Raw genomic sequence first — 18434 nt, 5'->3', positions numbered from 1 at the left:
TAATAAATAAGGGCTTTTAAGGGGCTTCTTTGCGGTATTAATATAACTTAAGTAGGGATATATAAAATATATTATATAAAATATATTATATTAATATATTTAGTTAGTAAGTAACCCCTACCGTTTTAATTATTAATTTAACTTTAAATAGGCCTAGATACTTATTAATTAATTTCTAACTAGGACGCTACTTATTAATATTCTTCTCTAATAATAATACTTAGTTATTTATTTTATATAATATATCTATCTTAGCTTTATTAACCTATTGTTTATATATCTCGTATATTTTTTATATAAGGGGTTATAGAGCTTTTTAATTAGCTCGTAGTTAAGCTATACGCTCCTTAGCTAAGATATTTTATATACTATTTTAAGCCCTTATTAAAATTAATATAAAATATATAAGTAAGAACCTAAGTAAGGCCTTAGTAAGTGCTTTATAAATTACTAAGTACTAGGTATTATTATATATAAACTTAGCTAAGTAAAGACGTTATGCCTAATTTAATTAGTCCTAAATATAAAAATAATAAAGGTACTACTCTAAGTATTAGTTCTACTATTTTATTTAACTATCCGTTTATAAATAGAACGTAGTACTAAAACGCCTCTTTATTACTAAAAAGTAATAAAAATAAGTTTAAAACTTATTTATAAATAACGACCCTTTATTAGAGACGATCTTTTTAGGTATTCTAAACTTAATAAAGATTTTTATAAATAAAAGGTCTATAAATCCCTAGGCTATAAGGGTCGTCCTTATAGTAATATAAATATTATATTTCGTAAATCGGTCTATTATAATAAGTACTATATTATAGGGGCGCCTCTTAATTAGTATAGTTAATATAAGTAAGCTTATAATAAAGTTTAGTAATATTTCTTATTATAACCTAACTAGGGTAAGTAGGGAGTATAATAAGTTATATAGCTTATAATAACGAGGCTTTATTCGTTAGTATATTATATAAATATTAATATAACTTTTTATATCCCTACTTACTCTATTTTAATAACAGTAGCGTTTTAATAATATCATTATCCGCTTTATATTATAATATCCCGCCGTAAGTATATTATAATATACTTTAATAACCTCCCTCCTTAACCCCTTATATAATAATATATAAGCGTAGCTACTATAATATAATAACCCTCTTAAGTTATATACCTAGCTTTATTATTACTTCTTTTTAACTAAATAAGGCTATCAATTCTTCTTAGTTTACTACTTATTTTTTATAAAAGCGTCCTCTTATTAAATAGCCTATAGTTAACTTATTATTAATAACCCCTCCTCGTTAATTACTATTTTAAATACTCTTATTATATTAAAATTTTATAAAACGAGTAATTTATAATTTATAGTTTTAATAATAAGTTTAAGTAGCTCTTTAAGTATTATATTATAATTTTAATACCTTAGGTTTATAACCTTATTACGCTTTTTAAAATACTTTTTAAAGTTCTTTTAAACTAGAGCTCTTAACCTCCTTTACTTACTTCTTTATATTATTATTAATTCTATTTTTAAAATACTAATTATCCTTTTTACTTAAGAGCCGCTCCCGTAGCTCGTCCTTATATACTTTATTATTATAACTTTAAAAAGCTTTTATATATTTTTAGTATTATAGAAATCTTCTCTAATTTTTAATAATAGCTCTTTTGCTCCGCTATTATTATTACTTTTATTATAATTAGATCTTTATAATAATTTATTTACCAAGTTCTTTATACTTAGCTTAAACCTAATTTTAATATTAAACGCTACGAGTTTATTTAATTAGCGTGGCTATTTCTTATTTAGTCTCTTTTTTGTATTTAAGAACTATAAGTTAAAATAATTTATAAATACTAAGACCTAATCTTAGCTATAAACGAGGTAGTATTATTAGTTTTTTAATACGTTTATAATGATTAATAGCTCTGTATTTCTTATATTATAGCGGCTCTCCGTATCCGTTAATTTCCTTAACTTATCAATAATTAAATACTAATTACCCTTAAATAATTATATAATTACTAAGCTAATAGCTTAAGCCGAAGCGTTTATTTATAATTATATAAGTAAAGTAGGGTTAAAATATCGTAATATTAATACGTTAATAAATACTATTAATAGCCTCTTAAACAACTCTATAATAAGTATTAATAGCTCTAACTATCCCAGTTTTACTTTCCTTAATAAGTTTATTAAAGATATTATTATTTTAATATAGTTATTAATAAATCTATAGTAAAACCCCGTAAATTTAAAGAACGTTTATATATTTTTAACGCTCTTTAAAAATAACTAATTTATTATAACTTCGGTACGCGCGGGTTCTATTTCTATACTTTTATTAAATATAATATACCCTAAGAATCCTATATATAATATATAAAACTCGTATTTACTACTATTTAAATATAAGTTCTATTATTATAGTTTTTATAATACGCTATATACGTACTCTTTATGTACTACGTAGTCGTTATTATATATTAAAATATTATCTAAATATATAATATAAATAGTATTAACTAGGCCGCTTAGAACGTTATTAATATATACTTAAAAAGTCGTAAGCGCGTTAGTTAGCCTAAAAGGTATAACTAAGTACTCGAACTACTTATATTTAGTATAAAAAGCCGTTTTTTACTTATTACCCTTAGCTATATATATATAGTAATACGCGTTCTTAAGGTCTAGCTTTATAAAAATAGAGGTATTAAATAGTCTATTTAATATCTCTCTAATTAGTAATAGCGGCGTTCTATTTTTTATATAATTTTATTAATTATTTTATAATTAATATAAAGTTATAGCTCTCCTCTTTTTTTAAATATAAAAAGAATAGGTGCTCTTACCGGGCTTATAAAGGGGTATATTTAGCCCTTAACCTCTATTTTTATTAAATAATCGCGTAAAATCTTAAGCTTATAGTTTAATAATAAGTAAATAGGTCCTTAGGGAATAAGCGCCGCGTTATTTAGCTTAATATAGTAGTTATATAATATTCTATTCAGTAGCGAAATAGCCTTCTTTTTTAAAAATAAGTTATTAAAATCCTAACAATATAGCTTCTAATCCTTAGCTATACTTATTAGTACTATATTATTATTTATAATTAAGTTAATTATAATATACGTAAGTATTACTAAAACTAAGTCGTTTAATAACCCCCTTTTTAGGGCGTTTAAGCGGATATATTATTTATAAATTAAATATTATTACTTTTTTTATTTCTAACTAATTAGTAAGTCGATATCCTCTAACTAAAGGAAACCGAAGATAAGTATAAGTACCGTAATATTAGCTATTACGAAGTAATATAGCTATATTTTTATTATATAATTATTATTAATAATTTAAAACTATAAGTAATAGCTTCTTAACGTTTTTATTTATTTACCCTCTACGTTTACTAGCTATAATAATAAGTAAATTTGTAAATTAATATTAAAACTATTAAATAGCCTAATACTAACTACGTTCCTTTCTATTCCTAAATTAATAAAAGTACTTAGCTTCTCTTATATATAGTTTAAGTATATATAAGTTAGGACGTCTAAGCGCCGCCCTTATTAATTACTAACTACTTTTTTTATTAAAATAGTATTTAAACTTATTATTAATCCGCGCTACTTAGCTAGGGTAAGGTCTAATTAATAATTAATAGCCTTATACCCCTTTTAGTTATATTTATAATATATAACGCTCGGGTAGCTATTAATCAAGTACTTAGTTTTATTATAATTATAATATTACTAATATTACTCTCGTAGTTATAAGTAATCCTTTATAATATAACTAGTCTTTTTATAATTATAATACGTAATATCCTTATTAAGCGAGTTATAATATATTCCTTACGTATTTAACTCATTAGTACCCTAATATTTTTTTATTAACTCGTTTAGATTTAAGTTAGAATATTACTTAGGGGACGTTCGTAAGCTCCTTATTAATAATAAGGATTATTTAATACGTCTTATTAATAATACTAACTATAAGTAAGTCTATAAAAGTTCTATTTATAATACTATTACGAGGTATAGTTCGGGCTATAGCTTACTTATTAATATAGAGATCTTCTATTTTTTTATTAAAATATATTTTAATTCTATCTCGAGCTTATTAATATAGCTAATAAACTTATTGACTTTTTCTTTTTAGTTTTACGAAGTATTATTTAATTATGTACTTATTACTATTCCTTAGCTAGCGAGATTAGATAGGTTATTTTATAAAAAGGTCTCTAATTCTTTTTATATAACCTAGTTTATTATAAATCCGGGGGTCCTTTAGTAATTAAAAATATAGTATACTTAAAAGGCCTTTATACTACTACTTAAGTAGCTAATTATATACGCTATTTTATTATAATCTATTCTTATTTATTAAGCTTATAAGTTAAAGTAATAATAATAATTAAAAAGGAAGCTTTATAAATCCCGTATTAATTTATTAGTATATAATAAATTAGAGAGGAATAGTAATCTAAATATAAACGTTCTATTTATAATACTTACTTAAGTTAAGAAGGAGTTAATAAATAGGGGCTTAAGTAGTACGAACTTATTACTTTATTATTATTTAAATAGCGCTTTAAGTACGGTTTTATTTATTAAACTATCCTTAGTCCGGGGGTTTACGTTCTTATTTATATTAAAACTAATATTTAAAACTATTATAATTAAAACCGTAGTCCTTAGCGCGGGGGCCGGGCTATTTAAAAAGCTTTATAAGTATTCTAAATCTACTTATTTTTTCTATAGGCGCTCTTTATATATTATAATAAGGATTTCTTTTTTTAATTATCGTTCTTATTCTTATAGTTTTACTAACTTATTATTTATTATTTAGTTTAAGTATTAGTAAATAAGGGTAAGAAGTTTACTATTTTATTTAAAATTTATTAATATTCTTAATAATATAATCTTTTTATATTATTACTACGTTATTTATTTTATTATACTTTGTTTTTATATTATTTATTAAAAAAGAGGTAACTCTAAGGGGTTTAATAAAAAAGAGTCGTTTTTTTATTATTATTATAATACTAATTACGCTCTCTTATTATGTCTCGTTCTTATTAATATTTTAAGTTTCTAGCCTAGTTCTTTTTATAAATAAAAATTTTAAATTATTAATAAATATATAATATAAAAAAAAAGCTTATAAAAGCTAACTATTATTAAGGTTTAAAAAATAAATTATTAAAATCTACCCTTCCCTTAAGGTATACTACTAGCGCTCTATATATACCTAAGCTACTCTTTTATTACTTAGTCCTCCTCTTTATACCCCCTAAGCTATCCCTTAACTAACGAGGCCTAACCGGCGAGGCCTGACATAGAACTGACCGACGACTTTTGATGTAGTTGCTTGGTTTCGTCGTAGCAGGACATGATACCACGAGTACAACCCTTTGCTGGGGAGTGAAGTTTCTGAGCGATAACCCTGCTTGTTAGCAACAGCTTCGCGAGAGCCTTCGTGTTGCTCACCCAAACGCCATTAGCGATGACCGCCTCCCATCTCACGAGGAGATAACAGGAGCTAGCATACCTTACTTGGATGCCGTTGTTGAAGAAATGCTCCGACTTTCGCACACCGCTATCGGTCAGGAGAGACAAGCCAAGGAGGACACAATCATCCTGGGACACCATATTCCCAAAGGCACTTCCGTCTTCATTCCCAACCGTGGTCCCAGTTTCACAGAACCAGGTTTCGAAGTCGACGAGAAACTGCGCAGCGCTTCGTCTCGGATGGCAGCAGAGGAGCGCGGCTTGCGGGTGTGGGGCTCTGACGGCATGGACGATTTCCGCCCTGAGCGCTGGCTCACAAAGAACGAGAACGGTGAGGTGGTCTTCGACGCGTTGGCTGGGCCGACTTTGCCGTTTGGTCTTGGTCTTCGAGGCTGTTTCGGTCGCAAGTTGGCATATCTGGAACTTAGGCTTTTGGTGACTCTGCTAGTGTGGTCGTTTGATTTCCGGACTTGCGATGAGAGTCTATCCGACTATGATGACATTGAAACATTGACGCGAAAGCCGAAGCAGTGCTTTGTGGATTTGGAGATTCTGTAGTTAGCCATAGGGAGAAGCGAGAGCGTTGCATTGGCGTCAGGGTTGGCATAGAGGAGCAGGATTTGTACTTTTTCGAGTCGAATTGGAAGTCGCAGCTCAACATCACCTACTACAAAGCAGTCGTATTAAAGCACACAGTTTCTTGCAGTAGAAGGGAAATGAGTCAGGTGAGCATGCAGTGCGAACTCCTATGAAAACCGCCGCTTTTCGCTCTGGAGTCTAGATAATCGCAGCAAAGACGCGTTTGTCCATGAATTGATCCTCCTCGACATGATGCATAATGCATGCCTGTGGATCAAGCCGTTGAGAGAATCCGTTCCTTGTCTCTCTTGCATTCAGGAACTAGATCGCCTAATTGACATGGGAAGCCTGAGCCGCCCATGTTTTCAGTAAGAATAACACTCTTAAAAGCAGTATCTGAACGCCCCTCAGATGCCGACCTTAACAAGAAGCAGCTGTCTCGCCGTACGAAACTGTTAGTACAGAAGTCCCAGCGGACAAAAGCAGCGATAAAGCTAACTTGTCGGGACTCCAATGAGGCGCAACGAGGCGCACCGCGGCAACCTAGGGAATGCTACAGTGTTGAAATCAGCCACGTTAAGCGCCCTGTATTTGGCAAAGTGGTTCCTGAAACCAGCCACAGTCGGTATCTGCCTAGCTGACAGTGCAACGTATTCCTGGTGACGGACGGACTGAAACTTCGTGTCTGACACGCTAGGAACATGCCACGCCTCAAAGTCCCCATAAACACTCACTCGGAGGCAGCAGGATTTCTGTTGCTATATAGGTTGCCTTCTAATCCTCCTCCCCAAAAATCATCATTTGACGCACAGCCTTCCTATCTTTTGAACGTAAGAAATACGCAAAACAAATACAACGAAGAACTCTGGTGACTCCTCCCGCATCCGTATCTGCCAACGTCGAATCCGCAGCTAGCCTATCGCAATCCCGCGACAATGGAACCCATCCGCGCCCGTAAACGACCCACTCCGGCGCCGGCAGCAGAAAGGTCGCTCCGGTCTGCCGACAAGGAGGCCTCCGACCGCACCCAGCTCGCCGGTTTCACAGATCTGCCCGCAGAAATCCACCTTCTCATTTCCAAGCAACTCATCTACCCCGACGCCCTCTCACTGAAACACACCAGCAGCTACTTCTACTACCTCGTTGACACGGGCGTACGACTCAAGGTTGAGTGGCTGATGGAGCGCCGCATGCTTCATCTTGAGTGTCCAAACGATAAACGGTGTGACCTTGGCAGCGACCTACGCTTCTGTAGAGGCAGTGTCCCGTATGTTGTTCCAGAATTCTATCCTGATATTACTTCTTTGCCTTTCATCGTCTCGTACCTGCTACTTCTATCTAACCTTTGGACCAGGCTTCTGATGCAAAGGCGACGTGAACACATGGAGTGCGAGTCAAGGCCGGGACTTGGCTGCCTAGTTTATGGCACTTCCGTATGCTCTCATCGACGAAAGATTGGCGCGAGGTGTTCACGCTGGTTGAGGCGACGGCTGACCGTAGAGTTATGGTGGGTGTTGATTGCCCTGATACCGATTGCTTTCTGTTGGCTTTGGATGGCAGAGTTCGCCACGTGGGCCGCGAGTGCATACAGAGTCTCTTCTTCTTTCACAGACTCAATGACGCGATGACATACTGGCTGAGGACAAAGAACGTGTCTGGTTCGGTTCTATTCCAAGTACATTTCCACTTATATAGCTTGTCAATAATGTCTAATACCTACGAGAAGGTCTGTCCCCTACGTTGGAACCGCCTGAATGAATGTGCGTGCTATCATTAGGGATACCCAAACTCTACCGAAAAGGGTTCGGGAATACCATTACATGTTGGTGACAGGCCGACGGCAATTTTACTCTTGTTTGATATCAGAGACATTTGAGACTCATAGACGACTTCAAACAAAAACACAACACGCCCATCTCAGTTGAGAGGTAGATAATATGCGTGTATGAAGGCATCATGCTTTGAAGGCTCACATAAGAAAGAATTCTCTCTGGAGAATGCTTTCAGCCTGACAAAGAGTTCTCGGGCCAGTCTCTTTGAGGTAGAAATTTTAACATCATGTCGGCGGCGTACGATTTAGCTTTTGGTATTGTTTTCAAAATAATTAATGGCTTGGCATGAGGTTTTCTGTGGATCAATACGCCCAGCCATGCCCAGAGTACTAAGTCCGGGAATCTGACGTGTGATCCATGCTTTGCCTTCGTAGGCGTCACTCTCACCAAAGACTTGATACTCGAGGAGGGTCTCAAGCAAAACATGTCCATATAGCATTCAAACGAGCGCACCATTCGAAACGGAATGCCAAAAGTTGCCAACTTCATATTCAAGAGCGCCTTCCCAGGCCTTGAAGAGCTGTCTTCACGCTCTCCCAACATTTAAAATCACCAGTGCATGCTAACCGAGATCCAAACCATCTTTGTCGACGAGAGCAACACTCGGCTCACATTCTGCGACAGTGAAGGCCACGAGATATGCAGTTTATCAAAGGTTCAGTTAAAAACAACACTGACAACTCCCTCAGATCCGGCCATACCATCGCCATCTTGTATCTTTTCTGCAGTCATACAGCTGAACTCTTAAGGATAAGAGCCCTTTTGTTGATCAAGTTGGTATCTTTTGTGTGGGTTTCAATCCGGAAAAGTAAGACGGAAGACTGGTTGCCAAAACCAGAAGGCTACTTGTCTTATTGAAGAAACTTCTTTTCACTAACACTATGATTCTGTTGGTCCTTCCAATCAGTCTTTCTCAGCTCATCTACCTGAACTGAGATCTCTGTAGACACGCTGGCCAGTGCAAGACCTGCTACACTTGCAGGAAAAATACCCAAGACTACCGACACCAACACTAAGTGCCACTGATGCTATTTACCCGTCTATTGTCATAAGTTATGCTGAAAATCTTTACAATTGACGAATTTAAGCACTGTAGAGAGATTCCCAGACTGACTAGTTGGTGTGCAGATCTGCGCGAAAGCAGGGCTCAAAATGGGCCAACACGGAGCTTGTTATTTGTTGCAGGATACGCCATGATCTCGATAGAACAGATAAAAGATCAAATTCTGGGATTGAGTCAGAGGATCGAGGCATAGTCATAGCGTGAGGAGATCGTACCAGCTATCGACCATGTTTCGCTAACAAAGTACGATTGCTCGCGAACGAATCAGTGACAGGTATCGATAGATTGCAATCTTCAGCCCTTACGATGGTCCTGGAAGTTTCAAACTCCACATGTATGTTTGTGGAATCTGTCTCTGGCGACGCGTGCATGAGGCGACTAGACTTTGGCATCTTGCCTGGTTGGCCAGAGCCCAATCAGCAGCGCTTATACCCATACAAACAAATCAAATATGAACCTCATATTTGATTGTTTGGCTGATTTCTCGCGCTATATTTGATTATTTGACTTATTTGATGAATATTTGATTAATTTGCTAGAATTTTCTATAGCCCGTTTAGAGGTGTAAATGGTGCAGTGGATTCTGCGCCGGAGCCGCCGAAATTTTTCGGCGGGCCCACTTTAATATCGGAGGTCCGGTGTTCGAATCCGGGTCCGGGCGGCCCCTTTTTTACCGTATTTTCTCGGTATATTATTGGTATATTCGGGCCCACCCTTAGATTCTAGATTTGATCAAATATACTAAATATATGGGCTAGAATATTTGATTGTTTGACTTACTGAAATTCCTATATTTGACTGTTTGTTTGACTTATTTGTTTGATTGATTTGAATGGGTATAAGCGCTGCCAATCAGACGACGTTGTTTGCTTGCCCTTCCGAGATGATTATATGAACCGTTGGCCCTGCCTCCAATTCTTGCTCTGAAGTCGGTATGATATCTCTCCGATAAACACGGGTAGTCCCATGTCCATCCTCTTGTTATCGAAGCGTAGTGCCAGATGTTCCATGTCGACTTTCGTGACACACTAGCCTCAAGCAAACCTCCCCCGCTGCTGTGCGCCGACCTGCACCTCACAACCCCCACAAACGTATCTCTTAAGTTACATGGAATTGGATGTTGCAATTGCCAGCAGGGGCAGGCGAGAATCTCATATGTATCATCTATAGAAATGTGTAGTGACGATGAATTCCAGTCCAAAAGTGAAGTCCGGGAGGAACCTTCGATCCACTCAAGACAGCGGACAAGTAAGGCAAGATTACTAAGGACTTCCTAAAATGAGCGGAATCAGGTGTCTATTTCGAGGAGTCAAAGAAAGTCAATAGAACTATAGACACCTATACGCTCTTCAGCACCACCCAAGCCGATGACTATGGCATCTTATTGCAGGGCATTTGATCTAAGACTGGCGATGAACCTTGATCCGTCGCCAGGCAAAGATTGTAACACGGCATGGCCGCAAGCGGGGGATCTACGAATGGCAAGGCGAGAATAAGCTCATGAGAAGCGTGGAAACTAGTACGAATTTGAAAAGGCCGACTTCAGAGGAAAGAGATGCTATATTAGGCCGACTGGTTTACTTTCCGTCACCGGGCAGGTGTGACAGAACCACAAGGTCAATATTGGGTTTACGTAGGTTTTCTTAGTTCCCGACGGGATGATCAATTGGCCGATCTCTTCGTGGACAATCCGCAAAATTGGACTGAGCTCTACCGCCCCAAAGAGTGGCTCATTGATTGAATAGCATGCGATCCAGCTAACGCGTCTCTGGCTAAAAGATTAACGAGTCTCAAGACCAGCCTGTACTTTAGTGAAGACATTTCGAAAGTGGTATATCCAATTCAGGCGAAAGTCGGCGTCTGCCGTCTATCGAAGCGGTTCAGGTTTGATAAACAGAGAAGCTAATCTGTGTGCACCTTGTATCACCCTCCAGCAGAGACAACCATCTAATCAAGCCGATTCACCGGTCATACATCAAGGGTCTCCCATCCTTATAGCCTTTCAAGCTCCAGAACCTCCTCGTTATTTCCAAATTTCGACTAGCTCTCCCCAAACCTAGCGGCCCGTTGCCAAGTGAATTAAGCTCGGGCGAAACCGAGTTGAGGTGACACTGATGTGCGTTTCCCTTCATCGGGATCAGCGTCCAAGCTTAATCCCCTCCAACAGGACCCATCTTGAAACACGCATCGCGCCTTTCCGAGGAATGCTTAAATGGTGGCACCTCTTTGTTTCTCTTCCTTTAAAGTCCGGTGCAGAGCCGCCTGGCCTTTCCCCACATCTTGCACAACCTGCTTGACCGTTAGACTTGTCGAGGGTGATGCTGTAATCATCAACGACAAGCTAAGAAGGGTATCGACGAACCCTTAATTTCCGCCCTCCCGATATATCTCAATATGCACTGGCTCCGTGCGGCTTTGCTGCTTCCTGTGGCTGTTTCTGCGACATTGAACTTGAAACAGTACAAACCATCGTTGAACCAGCCCAAGTACTCAAACGCAAAGGCCGACTTCCAGCAAAATGTCGTGAACAAGGCTCAAGGGGAACCTAAGTTCCTCACAGACAAGACTAAGAGTGCGTTGATAAATGTCACTCACTGTTCGACGTGGTCTGTTATCTAACAATTCTGCTCTTAGAGTTTGTCGTCAATGGAACAAAGATTCCCGAAGTTGACTTCGACGTCGGCGAGTCTTATGCAGGATTACTCAACATTGACAAGAACAATGACACAGCCGGGAAGCTGTACTTCTGGTTTTTTCCATCCGAGAGTCAAGCCGCCGACAAAGAGATTATGATCTGGCTGACTGGTGGTGTTGGTATCCCTATTACAGGGTAGTTAGTTCGAACCGTAGTTAACGAAGGGATTAATTGAACTATATAAATATTTGCGTAGTAGGTATAAAAAGGAGGTTCTAACCGTAAGTTAGGCTAGCTACGATAATCGTAAATAGGGCCCCTAATTAGCCCCTACGTAGTCGGCTATATGCCGCGGTTAAATTAAACTTTTAATCTAATACTAACTTTCTCTTTTTTTTATTAATTTAACTACTATAGTTAGAGGTATAATTCGACCTCGGGCCCGTTTACTAAGTCGTCTCCTTTTCCCCCTTTTTTTTACTCTTTTTATATAACCTATCCCTCTATTCGTATAATAACTTTTTTATTACTTACGAATTACTTTAATCCCTTATTTAGTACTACTTTTATAAAAGCGTTTGCGAGGTTATTTTTATTATTAATCTAACGAATCTCGAGTATCTCGCGCCTTTTGTACGATTACCTAAGGGCTATAATATTAATTATAAGCCTCTTTTCTTTTATCGTTCTTAATTTAATAAGGTATTTATATAGCGAGTAGGAATTAGTATAGATAACTATTAAAATAGGTAAAAAGCTAATTCGATCGGTAATCTTTTTTAACGTTATTAAAATTGCGTAAGAGAGGTTAATACTATTAATTATATTATAAACCTCTAATACTAGTATACTTCTCGTTATTTACTTATTTTTAGTTAACGAGTAGTAGATTATATTACTATATATAATAAATTTACTCTCGCTTATACTCTTATTAGCTAGGATAATAATATACCCTAATTGCGAAGTAAGGTCGTTATTATTCGTAAATAATTATTAATAGGTGTACGATATAGGGAAGAAGCTTATAGAGGCTAATTACTATTAGGGTCTAAAAGAGGAATTATTAAAATCTGCCCTTCCCTCGAGGTGTACTACTAGCGCTCTATATATGCCTAAGCTACTCCTTTATTACTTAGTCCCCCTCTTTATACCCCCTTAAGCTATCCCTTAACTAACGAGGCCTAACCGGCGAGGCCTAATAGGGTACTCCCTCCCCTGGGCTTCGTCCCGAAGCCCGCTTGCGGTTCGCGTACGCTACGTTAATCCCTTACTTAGGAGGTCCTTAGATATACGGTACGAGGGCGGGTATAGGCGGCGCCCGTCGGCCCGAGTATAGACCCCTTATTCTAAATAATAGCCCTATAATTCTATACCCGGGTCGCTCCTACTTATAGGCCGTCCTTATGACTACCGGTACCTAGGCGGTCGTTGCCCTACTTTTATTTACTAATATTAACCCCTTTTTAAGCTACTATAATTCCGAATTCCTTTTCTCTTTTTTTTATCCGTAGTTATCCTTTTTATATATAGTCTCTTGTTTTTATTAGTGTTTACGCTACTCCTTTATTACGTAAATATTATAATTAACGAATATCTCCTAGATCTCTATTCTCGTATACTCCCCGTGCTTAAGTAAGTCTCTTCTGGAGTCGTTCCGTAGTTATTATTAACTCGTTTTAGTATAACTATAGCCCTTAATTACGGCGTCGCTATTATTAATAATAAAACGGTCGTTAGCGCTACGGGTGCGCTTAGTAGCGGCCGCGGTAGCGGTCTATTTAAAAAGCCCAATATCCCTTTTACTTATCCTAACCTCGTACGTATATTACTACTTATACGCTACTTATACTAATTATTATAAACTCTTATTAAAAAGAAGAAGAAGGCGAACGCTAAGAAGATCGGGGTTGGCTAAGTACGCCCGCTCCCCTACCCTACTTACGTTGCGCGCAAGGCGCTTAATCTAAAAGCTAAGTATTATAATTAGCTAGGTCGGTAATTTATAGCCCCTAGTTCGCTCTTTTATTTAATACTTTTTTAAGATCTAGCGTGCGTTATATTAAATATACCGCGTAGAACTATTTTTATAAGGATACGGTAAGCGCTTAGTACTATTACTATTCCGTCGCTTTTTTTAAATATTATATTAATAGCGTTTTAGGTCCCTAAGTTTGCGGAATTTGTAATACGAACCCTTTAAAGTACTGCACTTACTTCTAACGGTAACGTTTATAATTCGGAGGTTTATCGCTCTATTATTGCTTTATTATTACTACTACTCGGGTCGCTAATATTACTTTATAGCTTTAGTAAACTTACTGAATCGCTATTAGTAATGCGTAGAGAGCGCTTAAGCGTGCTAGTAAAGAGGCCCGCTCGACCCCCGTTATTAATAGTGACGATAATAAAGTAGTTACGAGCTCCTCTCGCGCTACGTTTTTATTTTATAACGACGCTATAATCGCGCTACTTCGTATTATTTATAACGAAGTGCGCCGCTCTAATAATATTCTAATTAGTATATAGTCGCCCTGCCTATGCTCCGTATTCGTAGCTAATTATTTATAGATTTGCTAATAGTAGGGAGATTATTTCTTTTATAACGACCCCTAGGATAATAGCTAAGGCGGCCCTTTTATATATAAGGGCGGTCCCTTTATAAATAAGGGCGGTCCTTTTATGCGTCGTAAGGATTAGGGAAACGGTTAGTAATTAGCGCGTTTACGCTATTTAGTTATAGCTACGTAGCCCCTTTTTTTCGTTATTAGTAACTAGTTCGCTATATTATTAAGCTCTTTAGGAGCTAGGGCGCGCTGCCTAATTAAAACTCGTTCTTTATATATACTAATTAACGCTACGTTTTCGATATGCCTAGCTAGCTCTTACGTATCTTCGTCGCTATTATATCCCTTTTACCGGATTAGGTATTATTACCTCTTTTTCGGCCCTCTATATTATATAATATCTTTTACTTCATAAAGTAGCTCTTTATTTATATCCCTAATAAGTAAGGGCTTTCGAGGGGCTTCCTCGCAGTATCGATACGGCTTAAGTAAGGATATATAGAATATATTATATATTTTATATTACGTTAGTATGTTTAGTTAGTAAGCGACCCCCGCCGTTCCGATTATTAATTTAACTTCGAATGGGCCTAGATACTTATTAGCTAACTTCTAACTAGGACGCTGCTTCCTAATATTCTTTTTTAATAATAGTACTTAGTTACCTACTTTATATAATATATCTATCCTAGCTTTATTAGCTTATTACTTATACGTCTCGCGTGCTTTTTATATAAGGGGTCGTAAAGCTTTTTAGTTAGCTCGTAGTCGGGCCGCACGCTCCTTAGCTAAGATATTCTATATACCGTCTCGAGTCCCCGTTAAGATCGATATAGGGTACGTAAGTAGGAACCTAAGTAGGGCCTTAGTAGGCGCTTTACGGATTACTAAGTATTAGGCGTTATTATATATAAACTCGGCTAGGTAAAGACGCTACGCCTAATCCGATTAGTCCTAGGTATAGAAGTAGTAAAAGTACTACTCTAAGTATTAGTTCTACCGTTCTATTTAACCGTCCGTTTATAGGTAGAACGCGGTACTAAAATACTTCTTTATTATTAAAAGGTAGTAAAGATAAGTCTAAAACTTATTTATAAATAACGACCCCCTATTAGAGACGATCCCTTTAAGTATTCTAAACTTAGTAAAGATCTTTGCGAATAGGAGGTCTGCGAATCCCTAGGCTATAAAGGTCGTCCTCGTAATAATATAAACGCTATACTTCGTAAATCGGTTTACTACGACGAGTACCGCGTCGTAGGGGCGCCTCCCGATTAGCGTAGTTAATATAAATAAGCCCGTAATAAAATCTAGTAATATCTTCTATTATAGCCTAACTAGGGTAAGTAGGGGGCGTAGTAAGCTATACGGCTTATAGTAACGAGGCTTCGTCCGCTAGTATACTATATAAATATTAATATAACTTTTTATATCCCTATTTACTCTATCCTAGTAATAGTAGCGTTTTAATAACGCTATTATCCGCTTTATATTATAATATCCCGCCGTGGGCGTATCGTAATATGCTTCGATAACCTCCTTCTTTAGCCCTTTATATAGCGGTACGTAGGCACGGCTACCGTAGTATAGTAGCCCTTTAGAGTCGTATACCTAGCTCTATTATTACTTCTTCCTAGCTAAGCGAGGCCGTCGGTTTTTTTTAGTTTACTACCTATCCCTTATAAAAGCGTCCTTTTATTAAGTAGCCCGTAGTCGACCTATTATTAGTAACCCCTCCTTGCTAAATGCTATTTCGGGTGCTCTTATTATATTAGAGTCCCGTGGAACGAGTAGCTTGCGATTTATAGTTCTAGCGGTAAGCTTAAGTAGCTCTCTAAGTACTATGCCGCAACTCTAACGCCCTAGGCTCGTAGCCCCGTTATGCCTCTCGAGGTGTTCCTCGGAGTTCCCTCGAGCTAGAGTTCCTAACCTCTTTTGCTTACTTCTCCGTATTATTATTAGTTCCGCTTTTAGAATACTTATTATCCCTTTTACTTAGGAGCCGCTCCCGCGGCTCGTTTTCGTATACTTTATTACCGTAACTCTAAGGGGCTCTTATATATTTTTAGCGTTATAGAGGTCTTCCCTTATTTTTAATAATAGCTCCTCTGCTCCGCTATTATTACTACTTTTACCGTAGTTAGGTCTTTGTAATAGTCTATCCGCTAGGTTCTTTATACCCGGCTTAAACCTAATCTCGATATTAAACGCTACGAGTTCGTTTAGCTAGCGTAGCTATTTCCCGTTTAGTCTCTTTTTTATATCTAGGAACTATAAGTTAAAATAATTTATAAATACTACGACCTAATCTTAGCTATAAGCGAGGTAGTGTTATTAGTTCTTTAGTGCGTCTATAATAGCTAATAGCTCCGCGTCTCTTATACCGTAGCGGCTCTCCGTATCCGTTAATTTCCTTAACCTATAAGTAATTAGGTACTAATTACCCTTAAATAATTACGTAATTACTAAGCCGATAGCTCGAGCCGAAGCGTTTATTTATAACCGTGTAGGTAAGGTAGGGTCGAAATATCATAGTATTAGCGCGTTAGTAAATATTATTAATAACTTTTTAAACGACTCTATAGCTAGTATTAGTAGCTCTAATTATCCCGGTTTTGCTTTTTTTAATAAGTCTGTTAGAGGTGCCGTTATCTTAGCGTAGTTACTAATAAATTTGCGGTAGAACCTTATAAATCTAAGGAACGTCTATATATCTTTAACGCTCCTCGGAAGTAGCTAATTTACTATAGCTTCGGTACGCGCGGGTTCTATTTTTATACCTTTATTAGATACGATATACCCTAAGAATCCTATACGTAATATATAAAACTCGTATTTACTACCGTTTAGATATAAGTTCTATTACCGTAGTTTTTATAGTACGCTGCGTACGTACTTTTTATATACTATGTAGTTGTTATTATATATTAGGATATTATCTAAGTATACGATATAGACGGTATTAACTAGGCCGCTTAGAACGTTATTAATATGCGCTTAGAAAGTTGCGGGCGCGTTAGTTAGTTTAAAAAGTATGACTAGGTACTTAAACTACCCGTATTTAGTATGAAAAGCCGTTTTTTACTTATTGCCCTCGGCTATACGTATATAGTAGTACGCGTTTTTAAGGTCTAGCTTTGTAAAGATAGAGGTATTAGATAGTTTATTTAGTATCTTTTTAATTAGCGGTAGCGGCGTTCTATTTTTTTATATAATTTTATTAATCGCTCTATAGTTAACGTAAAGTCGTAGCTCTCCTCCTTTTTTAGGTATAAAGAGGATAGGTGCTCCTACTGGGCTTATAGAGGGGCGTATTTAGCCCCTAGCCTCTGTTTTTATTAAATAGTTACGTAGGATCTCGAGCTTATAGTTCGATAGTGGGTAAATAGGTCCTTAGGGGATAGGCGCCGTATTATTTAGCTCGATATAGTAGTCGTGCGGTGCTCTATTTAGTAGTAAGATAGCCTTCTTTTTTAAGAATAAGTTATTAAAGTCTTAGTAACGTAGCTTTTAGTCCTTGGCTACGCTCGCTAGTACTGCGTTGCTATTTATAGCTAGGTTAATTACGATATGCGTAAGTGTTATTAAAACTAAGTTATTTAGTAGCCCCTTTTTTAGGGCGTCTAAGCGGATATATTGTTTATAAATTAGATATTGCTACTTTTTTTGTTTTTAACTAATTAGCGGGTCGATATCCTCTAGCTAGGGGAAACTGAGGATAAGCGTAGGTACTGTAATGTTAGTTATTACGAAGCGATATAGCTATGTCTCCGTTACGTAGTTATTATTGGTAATTCGAAGCCGTAGGTAGTAGCTTCTTAGCGTCTCTATTTATTTACCCTCGACGTTTATTAGTTACGGCGATGGGTAAATTTATAGATTAGCGTTGAAGTTATTAAGTAGCCCGATGCTAATTATGTTCCTTTTTATTCTTGAATCGATAAGGGCGCTTAGCTTCTCTTATGCGCAGTTTAGGTATATATAGGTCGGGATGTCTAAGCGCTACCCTTATTAATCGCTAGCTACTCTTTTTATTAGGATAGTATTCGAGCTCGTTACTAGTCCGCGCTACTTAGTTAGGGCGAGGTTTAATCGATAGCTAGCGGCCTTATGCCCTTTTTAGTTATATTTGCGGTATATAACGCTCGGGTAGCTATTAGCGAGGTGCCCGGTTTTATTATAGTTATAGTACTATTAATGCTGCTCCCGCGGTCGTGGGTAATCCCTTGCGATATAGCTAG

General features: G+C 36.7%; 4 protein-coding genes across 4 annotated transcripts; all 4 read left to right on the top strand.

Moving 5' to 3' along the window:
* Window positions 1-5398: 5398 nt before the first annotated feature.
* CLUP02_17741 (cytochrome P450) lies at window positions 5399-6075 on the top strand (the record flags this gene model as incomplete). Its single annotated transcript, XM_049296646.1, has 2 exons — window positions 5399-5410; window positions 5464-6075. The coding sequence occupies 2 exons, from the start codon at window positions 5399-5401 to the stop codon at window positions 6073-6075; spliced, it is 624 nt and encodes a 207-aa protein (XP_049137870.1).
* A 956-nt stretch (window positions 6076-7031) lies between these two features.
* Window positions 7032-7724, top strand: CLUP02_17740 (F-box domain-containing protein; the record flags this gene model as incomplete). The annotated part of the gene is made up of 2 exons (XM_049296645.1): window positions 7032-7363; window positions 7451-7724. 2 exons carry the CDS (start codon window positions 7032-7034, stop codon window positions 7722-7724), a joined length of 606 nt encoding a protein of 201 aa, XP_049137869.1.
* Window positions 7725-9564: 1840 nt separating this feature from the next.
* Window positions 9565-9717, top strand: CLUP02_17739 (uncharacterized protein; the record flags this gene model as incomplete). The annotated part of the gene is made up of 1 exon (XM_049296644.1): window positions 9565-9717. A coding segment is annotated over one exon (153 nt), but the record flags the coding sequence as incomplete, so codon positions are not given.
* Window positions 9718-11385: 1668 nt separating this feature from the next.
* CLUP02_17738 (serine carboxypeptidase) lies at window positions 11386-11825 on the top strand (the record flags this gene model as incomplete). The annotated part of the gene is made up of 2 exons (XM_049296643.1): window positions 11386-11563; window positions 11626-11825. The coding sequence occupies 2 exons, from the start codon at window positions 11386-11388 to the stop codon at window positions 11823-11825; spliced, it is 378 nt and encodes a 125-aa protein (XP_049137867.1).
* Window positions 11826-18434: the final 6609 nt, after the last annotated feature.

Source organism: Colletotrichum lupini, chromosome 10 (assembly GCF_023278565.1).
Source record: "Colletotrichum lupini chromosome 10, complete sequence".
Taxonomy (NCBI): Eukaryota; Fungi; Ascomycota; class Sordariomycetes; order Glomerellales; family Glomerellaceae; genus Colletotrichum; species Colletotrichum lupini.
This window is presented reverse-complemented; position numbering and strand designations above follow the sequence as displayed.